The 15,393-nt window shown below is 31.2% G+C and overlaps 2 protein-coding genes across 4 annotated transcripts; one reads left to right on the forward strand and one right to left on the reverse strand.

Moving 5' to 3' along the window:
• Positions 1 to 235: 235 nt before the first annotated feature.
• On the reverse strand, positions 236 to 4,305 carry LOC108763467 (zinc finger BED domain-containing protein 4). The gene is made up of 4 exons (XM_018511110.1): positions 3,558 to 4,305; positions 1,937 to 2,374; positions 1,160 to 1,690; positions 236 to 1,067 (listed from the first exon to the last, which is right to left on the reverse strand). Exons 1-4 carry the CDS (start codon positions 4,045 to 4,047, stop codon positions 460 to 462), a joined length of 2,067 nt encoding a protein of 688 aa, XP_018366612.1. The 5' UTR covers positions 4,048 to 4,305; the 3' UTR covers positions 236 to 459.
• Positions 4,306 to 5,241: 936 nt separating this feature from the next.
• On the forward strand, positions 5,242 to 9,210 carry LOC108763468 (heat shock 70 kDa protein cognate 4). 3 transcript variants are annotated; one of them, XM_018511112.1, is made up of 3 exons: positions 5,242 to 5,304; positions 5,841 to 6,321; positions 8,417 to 9,210. In XM_018511112.1, exons 2-3 carry the CDS (start codon positions 5,931 to 5,933, stop codon positions 8,890 to 8,892), a joined length of 867 nt encoding a protein of 288 aa, XP_018366614.1. In that variant the 5' UTR covers positions 5,242 to 5,304; positions 5,841 to 5,930; the 3' UTR covers positions 8,893 to 9,210. The 3 variants fall into 3 exon arrangements, with proteins under 3 accessions (XP_018366614.1, XP_018366615.1, XP_018366613.1); XM_018511113.1 differs by lacking the exon at positions 5,242 to 5,304 and adding an exon at positions 5,321 to 5,526; XM_018511111.1 differs by lacking the exon at positions 5,242 to 5,304 and adding an exon at positions 5,558 to 5,574 and having other exon boundaries at positions 5,802 to 6,321.
• Positions 9,211 to 15,393: the final 6,183 nt, after the last annotated feature.

The following is a 15,393-nucleotide window of genomic DNA, read 5'->3' on the forward strand; positions in this document are numbered from 1 at the left end:
TAACTGTAAAATTCGTTACCGTTACCAAAAAAATGTAACTTCGTTACCGTTAACAGTTACCAAAGAAAAAAAGTAACGCAGTTACTAGTAAAGTTACCGAACAAGTAACTTATAACTGTAACTTCGTTATAAGTAACGAGTTACTTCCATTCCCTACATATAATAAGTCGGCAAATACAAAGAATCAATAAATTCATTATATTACTTATTTTATAAAAATTTGTACAATATCTTTTAATACTTCCTTTCATATTTCCTATTTTATTCCTGTAAAGGATATAACAATATCAAGTTCTTCCGATTCATATATCTGTACGCTACTACACTATGTTATTGTGCATGCCTCGGAAAATCTCACAATTTGAGATTACTGCCTCGAATGCTTTAAAAAAAAGGAAAAAAAAAAAGATTACATGTCCAGGAAAAACTGGACACGACACTGGTCACTCTAGGCATTGCTCAGTAATTAAAGTTTAATATTAATAAATTTTTCATGATAAACAGTAATATTTCAGCATTTTTCGGTGACAATTTATTTCGATTATCAGAATAAACTAATTTTCCTACGTTGAAAAGTCTTTCTGAATGCACGGAAGATGGTGGAGCACTCAAATATTTCAAAACCAAAGTTTTGAGATTAGGATATTCTAAAACATGAGTTTTCCACCATATTAAAGGATCTTCATTTCTCGGTGATAGAGGTAGCGTTAGGTATTTTGTTAATTCAGCATTGTAAATTGCAATTTTCTCAGTTCTATCACTGGATTGTCTATTAAACGTCTCACTTGATGAATCCTCAAAATTGTTATCATTATCTAATTTTGAATTATTTATTATGTCATCGAAGCACTTCCAGATGTCATCTTGTGTTTCACTGATATCTTGTTTTTGAAGAGGATTATCATGATTTTGCATATTGTTTTCATCATCTTCGATGACTGTATTGTTCATTTCAAGCAATTCGGTAATAATCCATTGTTTGACCTTATTTTCATCTGATAAAAACTTTGTTTTGAATCTTGGATCTAAAACGGTAGCTAGTACAAAACATTTTCGATCCTTGAATCCTGTATAATGATAAAAAATTGATTCATTTATTTCAAAGAAAAAAAAATAACATTGTAAATTCATTAAAGTAATGAACTTATTAAAACAATACCTGTAGAAATGAAAAATCGTTCTTCCATTGCTTTCTTGAGTTCTTCCTTCAACATTACTATTCCAGCATCCTTTTGCCGTTTTGAAAGATACGAATGTAGAATAACAACTGCCGGAATAACGTATCCAATTGTCTCGCAATCAGAACTTAATATTTTAGTTATTTCTTCAAATGGTTGGAGAACATGTAAAACATTTTCTACTATACTCCATTGCATAACTGTAAGAGTTGGTATGTCTCTATCCGCAGCATATGCAGTTATCGCTTGTCGTTGTTCGTGAAGACTTGACAACATATAAAATGTAGAATTCCATCGTGTTGTATCATCGTAGATTAATTTATGATTTGGCAACTTCAAAATTTTCTGAATGCTACTGAGTTTCGAGTAAGCGAGTGAAGAATGGTTAAAATGTTCAACAATTTTCCGACATTTTCTTAAAATTTCAATAAACTTTTGATTTTTAAAAATACAATCATGAATTACAAGTTGTAAAGTGTGAATAACACATCCTATATTATCTCCTAACAAACCTGTAAGATATTTAACATAATCAATATCGCTAATTTAAAATCAAAAGTAACTAGGTTACTTAAAAAATATATTCTTCAATGGATACATTCAGTACTGCAGTCGCTCAGTGAGTTCTTGTATCTAATTGGCATATTCTATTAAATCCAAAAATATAAACTAGACAGATGCATGAGCTCATTAAACGCTCAGCGGTTGTAGTATTGAATGCATCCAATATAAACTTATTAATATTAAGTAATACATACTACTTCCAATAATCATATTAGAGGCGTTATCTCTTAAAATCAGGTGAATTTGATTAGAACTTATATGCCATTCTTCCATTATATCATTTAATATCTGATCTATATTAACAGCATGGCTATCAGGAAAGTGTTTCACACTGAGAACATACGTTTCTCTCTCCATATCATCACTTCGTATAAAGTGAGCTGTTAAACTTATGATTGCCTCATTGTTTGCTGAACAAGTCCAGATATTAGTACAGAACGATATGTATGTCGCAGTAGCTAATTTTTTACAAATACGTGTTTTCAAAGTTTCATGCAACTGTGGTATAATTTTGTCAGAAAAATATGTTCTGCAAGGTAGAGGATACTGCGGTGCCAAATATTTTATTAACCTTTCAAAGCCTTTTCGTTCAACTAATGTGAATGCTTCAGCATCAAGTGCTATCATTTCACCTAAAATATACAATCGAAAAATATAATTTATATTGGAAGTAGAAGGATTGCTAAATCAAAGTAATAATAAAGAAAAAATTCCTTTCATTAAGGGTGTGGTTGAAATTGCCATTGACTATGATATTCAACGACAACAATAATTGAAATGAGATAAGATGATGATAATAGAATGACATATTATTACAATGAATATAGTAATCGAAGTACAATGTTATAATGACTAAGATAATCAAACTACAATATTAATTGAAATGAGATAAAATTAATTGAGAAGCGGATGAACGAAAAGAAGAAAGGGAGGAGGAAAGTCTTACATCCAGAGGTAACGAATTATAATAGTTGGCTGCAGTGAGAGAAGGAAGCTCGAAATTTGACAGATCGGTGAGCAGGCGTAAAGAGCAGGTTATTATAACGGGTCGCAGTCAGCATGAAATTCTGAGTTATAATGTAAGAGATTGCGGAAATACGAAGGAGTATTGGAACGGAGAACATAAAAAATCATGCAGCATAAGTGAAAAATGAAACGTTGCCTAATATTTAACCAGCCAGATCTCTTGAACAAAGGAGTAATGTGGTCAAATTTACGACAGCCATAAGTAAAACGAAGGCAGGAGTTTTGAATGCGCTGGATGCGATTTAAGAGTTGACTGCTTAAGCTCGGTATATAGACAATATCAACGTAATTAAAGAGGGAGAGGACAAGAAGTTGAGAGAGGTGAAGCTTCTGAGAGACAGTAAGAACATGACGGAATGGATAAAGGCGACAAAGACACATGTATGCTGCTCTACATTTAATAGTGACATGTTGCATAAATGACCAAGAGCAATCAACATGTAAGAGACAACTAGAACACGAACAGAGGAGGGAGTTTCAAGGGAAACGGAGTAAAGCGAAACGTTTTACTAATTGACCAATCAAAAAATGTTTCAAAGCATTTGTAGCGGCAACTCGACCGTACTCTGAATGAATGTATGTGGACATATTTGTATTATAATAATTAATAATAAAGATAATATTAATTTTATAAACCTATATTATTCAAGAAGAATACTATTTTGATTTAATAATTCTTACAATGCTTATACTTTAACTTGACGTGACACTATTTACAAAATAGCGTAAATATTCATTTATATGAAATACATAGTGATTCTTTAAAATAAATATAAAAATAAAACATACCTATCCTTTTAGTTATATTGACTGATCTTGAATCATCTAAAGACCACATTTCTTCTTCCTTAATTATACACTGTAAAGTAGGCTGTGTCTCACAGGATAAAAAACTTTTGGAATTTTTCTCTTGGAGGAAAACACAAGTTTCTGACATAAAGTTTTCACAAGGTTTTGAGGTTATTGTTGTAGATAAAGGGTCATAAGATTTTGAAGTTATTGTTGTAGATAAAGAATCAGAAATTGGATAGTCATCTATTTCAACTTTAATATTCTCACTGACATTTATTTCTCCATCTAAGGTTTTCATTATCAACGGATGTTTACTTTTCAAATGGTTCCATAATGGTTTAGTCGAGAATAATTTACGTGATTTTCCTCTCACAATTTGCTTTCGTGATGTAGTTTCACAAAGAATACAGTCAGCTTTTCTTTCATCATCACTACATATTTTAAAAAAATTCCATACGTTGGATTTTCTTTGTGCCATTGTGTTCATAATTTAATTCATAATCATTAAAATGTAAACCTTTTCACAGTATTTATACAATCACATCACGGACACGTTCGGTGGGATGCTTTCGGCACTTCCTTGTTTTACATTTAATAAACGACAAAATGATAATTATAAGCGCTTAAGTCCTGAATGATCCTTTGAATTGTATGAAATACAATACTTGGGTGCAGTGAGCTTTAAAACCGTAAGATATTGTTGAATCACAGTCGAATGTAGCTGATTTCATACCACATACTTATATACGCTTGTGACTAGTGATGCACTTGGGCCGTGGTCCGAATCATGCTGACAACGCTCATGAGCATTGTTTGTCTTCGTTTAACATTTGACAAACAACAAGGATGAAATGATTTTTAAGCGTTGTGAGCGTGTATCGGCTGCGGCCTTGGTAAAATAAGGATGACTTTGTGTTCAGCAGAAGGCGTGTTCAGATTCCCATCTAAGTGCTCCCCGGGTGTCATGTCATCCTTGTCTAATGTACGATAAACAACAAAGATGGAATGATACCTGGGTGATACTCTAGTAGGAACCTGAACTCATCAAGAGAAAGCAGCTTTGCAACTGTTAAGCTGGAAACACAATAGACACAGGCAATAGGCACAGGCAACAGGGAATAACGAGCCGTCCAATCAGAGCTCTGGGATATAATACTACCTGTTCATGAGAGCCGATCTCGTAGGTCGGAGACCCTGTATATTTCGAATAGAATTTTCTTCGGAGAAGACGTTTTGGAATGTACTCTTAGTTCTAGTTTACTTCTTCCCGAGTCCTCAAAGATTTAAACTATTAACTGTTCAACTATTTAGTTTCAAGGAAGTCTGATAGGCTTTCTACAATAAGCTATTACCTAACGTTAAGTCTTAAATCGTAATAAATTGACCAGAGTCGATTATTCTTCTCACATTCGACTGTGATTGGTCAATTTCTTACTCTTACTTCTTACTCCGTGTATTGTAGACGGGCCTTAAGGCATAAGAAATTGAACCAACCAGAGGTCTCTATTACATGGAAGGGAAAGAAACGGAGAACTTCGATTGGTACATATTCTTAAGGCCCGTCTACAATACACGGAGTAAGAAGTAAGAGTAAGAAATTGACCAATCACAGTCGATTATTCTTCTCACATTCGACTGTCAATTTCTCTTACTTCTTACTCCGTGTATTGTAGACGGGCCTTCAGGATCCGGGCTAAAGTTGGCATATACGATATACGATGCTTGTTTTCCTGCTGGAGGATTGGTAGTCGAATTAGACTAATTCTACAATATGCTTTCTGTATCCTGTTTCTTGCTGTTTGTCTCTTGCCTTCTTGATCAAAAAGGCAAGAGACAAACAGCAAGAAACAGGAAACAAAAAGCACATTGTAGAATTAACCTTAGTCAGCACGAAACCTTTTTTTGCATGCCGTTTCTGTATTATGTGCTTAATTGTGAAACTGTGACTTATCTCATACTTATTAAAGTAAAAATAGGCAAAGACTCAAGTTATCTTGGAATTTCATACGTAAAAGTATATTTTTCACTATTTTTAATAACTGTCAAATCGTCTGTTTCCTGTCTGAATAAGTCTTTACGTGTCTTACGATTATTTATTGACTGTGAGGGGAGATAAGGAGAAACTCAGATCATTTTTATCTTTTTAAAGCGATTTTATTATTTCGTTTAATTCAAATTTTCTTTATTTACAAATGGCATGCAAGAAAAGTCATTTTTCGCTTATATCGTCACGATTCCAAGATGGTCGCGACGGTTACACAGTCAAGTGTTAATATATAGAAGTTTATGGTGAGCGCCCAAGCCCAGTAGCCCAGTTCGTTCAGTGTTCTCAAAGTGTGTGTACTCCAGGATTGTATTTATTGCGAGAACATGGCATATAGTGCTAATGAATACATTGACATGATTATTACATACGGTGCATGCGGAGGAAACGGCAGCGAAACACGCCGTCTCTACGCGGAACGATTTCCCGAACGCAAACAACCCAATTCCTCTGCTATTCTGAGATGTATCCATCGTTTACGTGAAACAGGATCAGTATTCGTAACTCGACTATTTACACATCATTATGGTGGTGTAAAAAGGAGTGTTTACAGTGAGGAGAAAATCCTGCGAGCGTATGAAGATGGAAAGAATGTGTGCCATATAGCTCGTTTATTTGGTACGAATCGAAGCAATGTATACCGTATACTCGACAAATACGAAGTGCGTCCGCTGCAACTTGAGCAAAATAAAAAGCAGCAGCGCGATACTTGTGAAGGTATTTTTATTATTTTTATAATAATGTTCGTTTTTAAGGAGACCAGCTCGTTTTTGGAATAAAAAATGACTTTTGTCATATTTTTTTCAAATGATAACTATTAAAGAATATTTTCCAGAAAATTTGAATGGTATATCTTGATTGTCGGAGTTGTAGCAGTTTGAACGTTCCAAGAGATAAAAAGTAAGATTTTGACTGTTCAAACCTGGCTGGTGTATATTATATTATAATATACCTGGCTTTTGTTATTTTAAAATATACAGATTTATAGCGTTTTTGGCCCAATCGCGTTTGCACCAATCTGGGTTGGATTAATCTTTCCTATTGGTTGACGTCACCCGCTCTATCAATAGGAGAGCACAAAACGCCATTAATACAACCTAGGTTGGTGCAAACCTGGCCGGGCCAAAAACGCTATTAGATTAGCAGATGTTTTTTCCCTGCCTTTATACATACATATACATGGATGAATACATGTGAAAGTTATGACATTTAGCACCAAAATACTTTCATTGTGATTTGAAACAAACAATAAAAATTGGAATGTTGCTGGCGTCTGATATATTTAATGAAAGTTATTTGATTTTTTGTAAATGGAAATTTGAATAGATCCCAAATGTGAAGCGCTGACATGATAGACAGTGAACAATGTGCCACATATCGAAAGAATGGCCTAAAAGTACCAATGCAATGGAATGATATCCAATTCAATGATATTTATAAAGATGAAGAATTTTTTTATTGCCCAGGAATTACTGATTATGCAGAAAACCTATTGTAAGTAAAATAAAACAGAAATATTCTCTAATGAAAATTTTTAATGTGTTTTTTTAAAAAGTCATTTTTCAATTTTGCTGTCACTGTAGAAAGAAAATGACTCAACGCATTGACTTAAGCTTTTTGCACACAAATTATAACCATTTTCTGTATATGCTAAATCTAAAAAAAATTAATAAATTTTTAAAGAATAATATTTTTTACATATTTAATTGAAAAAAAGTATAAATAGAGCCTTTTTTTAAAAACAATTTGAATTTTTTTTAAATTTCATTAGATTTAACATAATTAATTAACGTTACTAATTATAAATTAATTTTTTTTTTATTTTAGACAACTCACTTTGGTTGTACAGTGAAAGAGAGTTCTGATAGCACATCGCTAATTAGCCAATTTAAAATAAAGTATTCCTGTCGGCAAAGCAGTAAAAAATTATTAGGCACTAGCCGATGTAAGTGAATGTACTATTGAGATGTGTGCTAACAGAACCCTCCCTGCAGTGACAGCAATTTAGTGAACATCGGATTTTGGAGTATTCATCTTGTTGATCTCACTCATTTTTGCTTGTAAAAATTCTTGGATATTTCTTCAAGTATAAATAAAATGTATATACGAGCTTCAAATTGATAGCTATAATTGTTTATCTTTAAAAAATTTATGATAATTATTTTTTTGATCCCAAACAAAAACGAGCTGGTCCTCTAAAGGAGGTTCTAAATCTTTACCATTTTTTAACCCAATATGGCGTCAGAGCTGCTAAAATATCATAACATTTGTTCGATATATAAGTTTTGTAATCTATACTCACAGAACTGTGGTCCACAAATTAGTAGTTTACACAACATGGACAGTTAACAAATATGAAGTTTTTAAAATTAGACTTGGACGTCTAACAACGCTATTGTTTTATAAAAAATTATGTATATGTGTGCGTGAGATACGTCGGTGAAATGTACATAGGATTATTCGCACAATGTGAGAAGGTGAGGAGAATGTTGAGCTCGTTGACGCAGGCGAGCATCGAGATTAATTTGTTGTTTGATAGTATCGATTTCTATACATCGGTCATCAGACCTAGATACGAGGAACTTTATGCCAATCTGTTTAGGAGCATTCTCGAACTCATGGCACTTAGAGATACGAAAGTAGACAAGATTCAAGTTTACAGCATCGTTCTAGTCAGTGACTCCATCAGGATTCCAAAAATTCAGAAGCTATTTTACAGCTACTTCATACTCATTGTTCAATTAATCGTTATAATATATTATAATTTAAATAACGTGTTCTATATCTCAAATTTTTGTATTTTGTTTTACAGACGTATCAAGTGTCTCTACAATCGAGAAATCTACAGACAAGGAAAATAACATCAAGATTACGAATGACAAGAGTTGCTTGTCGAAGGAAGACATAGAAAAGATTGTACACAAAGCCAAAAAGTACCGAGAGTCAGAGGACGAGCAACAACAGGAGAGAATTTCCGCCAAAAATGCTCTCGAGTTATACTGCTCCAATATGAAGAGTACGATGGACACAGTTAAAGATAAGATCGATGCGCCCGATAAGGCGAAAGTCCTTTTTAAATGCAACGAAGTCATCTCCTGGTTAGACGTCAATCAATTGGCAGAGAAGGAAAAATTCGTTGACAAGCAAAAGGAATTGGAAGCCATATGTAATCCCATCGTCACGAAACTATACCAAAGTGGCGGAGCGCCTGGTGGTTTCCCTGATGCTGGCGGAGCAGAATCCAATCCTAGTGATGGCACTGGACCAACTACCGAGGAAGTTGATTAAATGAATTGGCGAACTCCTGTTTTTCTTTTATTACAATGTTTAACAAACTTATCACTATATAATATAATACAATCACATTAACACAATTTTATCAACCTAAAAATTTAGATGCGCAATTCAACGTAAAACGTTAAACGGAGTATTATTGCGGTAAGATAAAAAATCTTTTTTATCTTACCACAATAATATTGAATTGCGCATCTGGATTTTCAGGTTGATAAAATTGAAGGAGGGTTATTACGTAAGTAGTGATCGCTGATGAACTGCAAAATAAATTTATTTAATTGTTCCGATTGCCATTTGTTGAAAATTTGAAATAAACTAATTTTTAACACAACTTTTGACGAAATAAATAGTGTATTTACATTAGTAGAGCATTATTTAATTCAAAGAAATAATCTGAATTATTTTTTAATAATATTAAAGAATAAATACGCATCATAAATCACACACAATTCAAATTTATTCTATTGTAAGCAAAATTAATATTGTATGTAATTAAGAATAAAAATAAGTAAGGTGTAGTTGTGGTGCACACAATTTTATTTATTATAATTTTTCAAAAACCAATTTGTAAAATCCGGCTCTGTATGCATCTTCATAAAAAAAAAACAAAAAAGGTTTTATGACATAATATTACGTCTAGGAGATAAAATAGTATGAAAACATGTATTCGCACCGTAAATAAGCACCATATCATTTTATTTATTATGTTTTTAATAATGAAATTACAAAATTTGATTCTTTAATAGGCTTCGTAATTTCATAAAATATAACCAAAATGAGTTTCATGGTAAAATATTTTTTCTACAAGATAATATATATCATATATAGTAGTCTGATCAAAAAGTACAGATATATATACATATAGCTGCACTACAATTGAGGTGTAAATGAAACTTGTCACTAATGTCGATCCTTAATAATCGGTTCATTCAGAATGACAACTGTTTAGTAACTTCTTTCAGCTGATTGGTCTATATTTTGGGATCTAACGGAATATGCCAATCAGATGAAAGAGCTGAGTGGTCGTTTTGAATGCACCCATCGTATATAATAGAAATAAGACTATGGGCGAGTTTTTTTAATTTATTGATTGATCAATCGAATTATGCGCAAATGCAACTTTTACAGAACAAAATTACATTTGCGCACAATGGGATTGATCAATCGATGAATTAAAAAACTCGCCCTATTTCTTAAATTCTTTGTTAATAACTTTTTAATGTGACAACGATAATGAATGGATAATGTGAGCAACGGTTAAAACCTCTTCAAGATCACTCAGGTTGTGACCTTGATAATACATGTTAAGGTCATTGAAAAGGTCTTCTCTAATTGGCATATTAGCCATATGACTATCGAAAAATTTCTTACTAGGAACTATAGATCGATTTAATTGAAAATGACAGATCATTCTTTGCAAAGTATTGTGGAAAGTGTTGAAAACGTTGATAAAGAGTTTCTAGATAAAAATGATTGAAGCGAATCGAAGTGCTTTGTATACGTTTTGTGAAGCGTTTGGAAATAAATGTTAATGAAAAAAAATTATTTAGAACATGCGGGAAATGTAAGAGATGTGTTCTATGTACGCTTTCAGAACGTTCGAGCGGAAGCGTGTATTATGGATATATATTAAAACTATACAAGGAGTTAATGAAATATTTAAGAAACGTTGAAACTTATCGTTTACGCTTATCGACAAGCTTTTTATTTTCATCATGGATATTCTGATAGTCTCCTTGTTGAGATATTTTTATAATAAAAAAGCTTCAGATTAAACATTTTTTGAGATATTTTAAAATTTGTCATGATACATTTTAATATAAAATATAAATTATCTTATATAATATGTAAAGAGAGTCCTATTCATTATCAATTGCTTTCTACTACTCTTATGGCTACTTCAAGATTCCTATCAATTCGTTGATATAATCGTAATAATCGTAATGTATGAAATGTTTGATCTGACTAATGATTATTTAGTGTTGAATATGATAAGTTATGTATAAATATTACGCAATAATTAGCTGTAGCATTTCGTCAATGACGGGATCTTATCGATTCTGCTTCTTCTTTAATTATCTTTAACACTTGTCTCTGAGATCATGTTTAATAAAGAATGCAGCCAGGGATCTTGTCGATAGTATGAAAAAGCTAATTAATTCGGTGCTGATTTTTTAATTTATAAATCAAACACAAAATTGCGGTTACAATATTATCGATTATCAGTCAAGTACAAATTTATGATATTATATACCGATCATCAGTGTTCCATTGAATTTTTAGAAATATTTAATAATGATAAAATAATAACTATAACAAGTTAAAACTCCTTAATCAATAAAAACAAGAGTAGTAAATAAAACAATAGGAGTCTATCTCTGGTTGTTAAAATATCGAGTTTATTACAATAAAAATATTCTCTCACTTCGTACGTTTCGACTCCGTTTTTGAATGATCTTCAGCAACAACGCAACAAAATATATAGCATATTAAAAATCACAGTCATTATCCAAAATTTTCGCAATTGTATGTGCGATTACCATGATTTCGTGAGATCGTGAGTACAATGTCCATTACAGTTAGTTGGCTGAGTGACAATAATAACGGAAACTAAAATTTTTAAAAAACAGTAAAGAAATTAATAAAGAAGAGAGCAACATAAACTCCATCAACTCACATCACGAAACCAAGCAACTCACAAAAATCCAAATCCATTTGATACAATATTGCACAGTAAAATACATCGCTATCTTTTAATTTTAATTTGCACGATTAAATTAAATAGACGCAAGTCAATCTCTCAAGAACAATAATACGCTTCTATACACTGTAATACGTGTGCAAATTTACAGTGGTCGAACAACAAAACAAACTACACTTAATTGAGAATCTCCATGTAAGCGTTACTTAAGGCTAATGTATCCGTTTGCAAATTTAAACCATTAGCCTATCTTTTTATGTGCATCATTTCCGATATTATTCGCTTATTGTAAAAACCTTTCACATCTAGAATCTCAACATTGTCCCAATCAAAGTCATGATCATAATGCAACCTATGTTGCGTAATAACTGAATGAGAAGATGTTGCTCCATTAATATTTTTCTTATATTCCATAATTCTAGTTTTTAATTTTCTGCCTGTCTGGCCCACATAGGATTCTTTATTAATTTCTTTACTGTTTTTTAAAAATTTTAGTTTGAGTTATTATTGCCACTTAGCCAACTGTAATGGACATTGTACTCACGATCTCACGAAATCATGGTAATCGCACATACGACAATTGCGAAAATTTGGGATAATGACTGTGATTCCTAATATGCTGTATATTTTGTTGCGTTGTTGCTGAAGATGATTCAAAAAACGGAGTCGAAACGTACGAAGTGAGAGGATATTTTTATTGTAATAAACTCTCGATATTTTAACAACCAGAGGTAGACTCCTATTACCTTATTTATTAATCTTGTTTTATTGAGAAATATTTAAATTTATAAATTTTGTATTATAGTAGTGTAGGCCTGTCCTTTTTAGTTGAACTTTTGCACTAGCTCATCTTTCTTCCTTTCTCTCCAGGAGGAAAGAAAAAAAAGAAAAAAAAATAGAATAAATTAAAAAATAGCTACGAGCCAATTAAATAAAAAATAACATGTGAAATAAAGGCTTTGAAATAGACATAAAATTAGAAAGAGAAACAAATTATATTTATTAAAGACTAACAACTAACGTTTCAACCGCAATCGTGGGTCATTTTCAAAGTTCAAATAGAAGTATATAAATAGCGGAAAATAAAAATTAACATGCGTATCAAAGCGAAAAATAATAATTATAAATAGTACTTCGCTATCTAGGTCACAAAAGACATAAGTCGCATATAGTTGATAATAATGCCGATATTAGATCCATATACAAAATTTAAGCTGTGTGTCCAACACACCGAGAATATGTAGTTGTTAATCCTCATATTCCGAAAGTATTTCATAGATCATAGTGCAGAAAGATAAATTAAAAGGAAGAAAGACGAACTGGTGCAAAAGTTCAGTTAAAAAAAGGCCTAATTTTTAATTTCTTTCAGATTGTAATAGTGGCAATTAAATTTTAATATAATAAAAATTTAATTATTTATGTTATTAAAATTTGATTATAATATTAATATTTATCACTTTAGACCAAATTACAATAAAAACATAATGGAAACATTATATTTTTGATATTTTATGATGCACGATTGTTCCTAGCGTTGCGTTTTCATCAAATATTTGTTTACACGTTCACTTTTATATAATATTAATTATTTATGATTCGTAGATGCGATTCGTTTGCATATAGGGATAAGCTTTAAAATTTCTCATTATCACATTTGTGTGTGTATATGTAACTCTTTCGGTACCGTTACGTACTAAAAATAGAGGATGCTAGAGCATAAGTTAAAGCGAGCGTTTTTCCGCCTGCGTTTGCGGTGCCGGGAATCTCGATCGCGGCGCGACTGTATTTCTTTAATATGTATCATAAATCACATATGATGGTCACGTCATACGTTATATAGTAGCCGCCTGTTAGTGATGCACAAAACAAGGGAATCCATTAGAGAACGTGTAATAATCAGAAATACAAAAGAGGAAAAAATAAATTCTGACATGATTTACAACATAAAATAATCCAATAACAAGTGTTATACAATGACTACTCAAAAGTTTTTAAGTTTACATCGACGGTCTTTGCAGGGAAATTCTTCTATCAAAAAGAAGCACAAAAATGGCAATATAATTTCCTACATATTTTAATTCGTTTACTAATGGTGATTTTGGTTTAATTCATACAGATGTGGAATCAGTTTCTATTTTAGATGTTTTAAAAACTAATTTGTGATTATTTTTTTAACTAAATTATATTCAAACTTAGAGATATAGCGGAAAGAATATTTTTAATTATTCCACTAAAGTAGCTTCATATGAAAGAAGTTTTAGTAAATTGAAGTTAATAAAAAATTATTTAAGATCATTATTAAACCATCACTAAGTCAAGAAAAACTATCAAACATAGGAATTCTTTCAATTAAAAATGAAATGTGTATAAGGATATAGATTTTGATATAATAATTTCGCAACTATCAAAGTATGAAAAATATTGTGATTTTAGTAACTATATTTTTTAGTAACTTTATATTTCGTTTGTAATATATGATATGTAATCTATATGTTTACAATGTATAACTCTTCGTTTCTGTATACGTGATTATGTTAAATTAATATTAATATATTTTTAAAGGAAACTGTCTAAATTTTAACTGACAAATGTTATGATAAATACAACCGTAAGATTAACAAAATTATATTTACGTAGAAAAACCGGAGAATTCTCGGATTTTAACATTGTTCAACACAATTTGATCTTTTCTTTTGCAACACAAGTATAAATAATCATTTCCGACGTATTTTTGCCTGCTGAATACAAATCCGTTGTCCAAATTTGACTATTATGTCATAAATTATGTTTCGACATTATTTTCGTGTTTAGTAACCCAAAAAATTTCATTATAAACAATTTCATTATAATATGATATATTGATATTTTATTTCTTGGATTTGCTATTTTGAATTTTTATGTTTTGATCTCATTTTTGTGTTTAGCGATCCGCTATTCTAAACCTTCGAAAATAATAAAAACAATATATGTCCTGTTTCTTAAAAAAATCTAGACCTGAAAGAGTTTAAGTAAAAATTAATTTAACATTGTTATAAATATACATTTTATTCTGTAAAGTGCGCATAAGACGCAAACCTATACGAAAAGAACGGTTTCGATAAAGTATTTGAAAAAAAATTTAGCTAAACACATATCTGGAAATAATTTTATTAGACAATAAAAAATTAGATATTATATAGAATGATTAACTTTTTGTATCACTGCATATTTACAGTATTATTATACTTGCGTTCTACTTAATTATTTTGATGATTCAACAAAATTATATTCAGATCTATATTTAGTTTTTAAATATTTCAATGAAATCGTTCTTTCCGTATAAAAGCATTTTAATACGCAGCTATTAGTTATCACAGAATGAAACAAAGATAATTATAATTAATCAGTATAATTAATCAATTGCGATAATTAGAAAATATAGGAGAAGGAAAAGAAAAAATTTCACGAGACTTACAATATGTAGTAATCTAATAATAAATTATAAATACATGAATGCATATTACAGCTATAAATACAAACCGGATGATATGAAAATGAGGAAGAGTATTCATCTATATCGCACACGTACATTCGTCTATGTTCAAAATTACCGTGCTTTTCTTAGATATGAGCCGGGCGATCGTTGATATTTAATTTAAAAAACAGTTCAGCACTGCAATTTACAGTGATTATAAATTAACGCAATTATGTCACTCCTGCGTTATTTGCTATAGGCAAAATGAGTCGATTATTTTCAAATTCGGTTGTACTCGGTCAGGTCCCGTGTAGAATCGCTCGTGTAAAACGTCCAGCCC

The sequence above is a fragment of the Trachymyrmex cornetzi genome, unplaced genomic scaffold (assembly GCF_001594075.2).
Source record: "Trachymyrmex cornetzi isolate Tcor2-1 unplaced genomic scaffold, Tcor1.1 scaffold361, whole genome shotgun sequence".
In the NCBI taxonomy this organism is placed as follows: domain Eukaryota; kingdom Metazoa; phylum Arthropoda; class Insecta; order Hymenoptera; family Formicidae; genus Trachymyrmex; species Trachymyrmex cornetzi.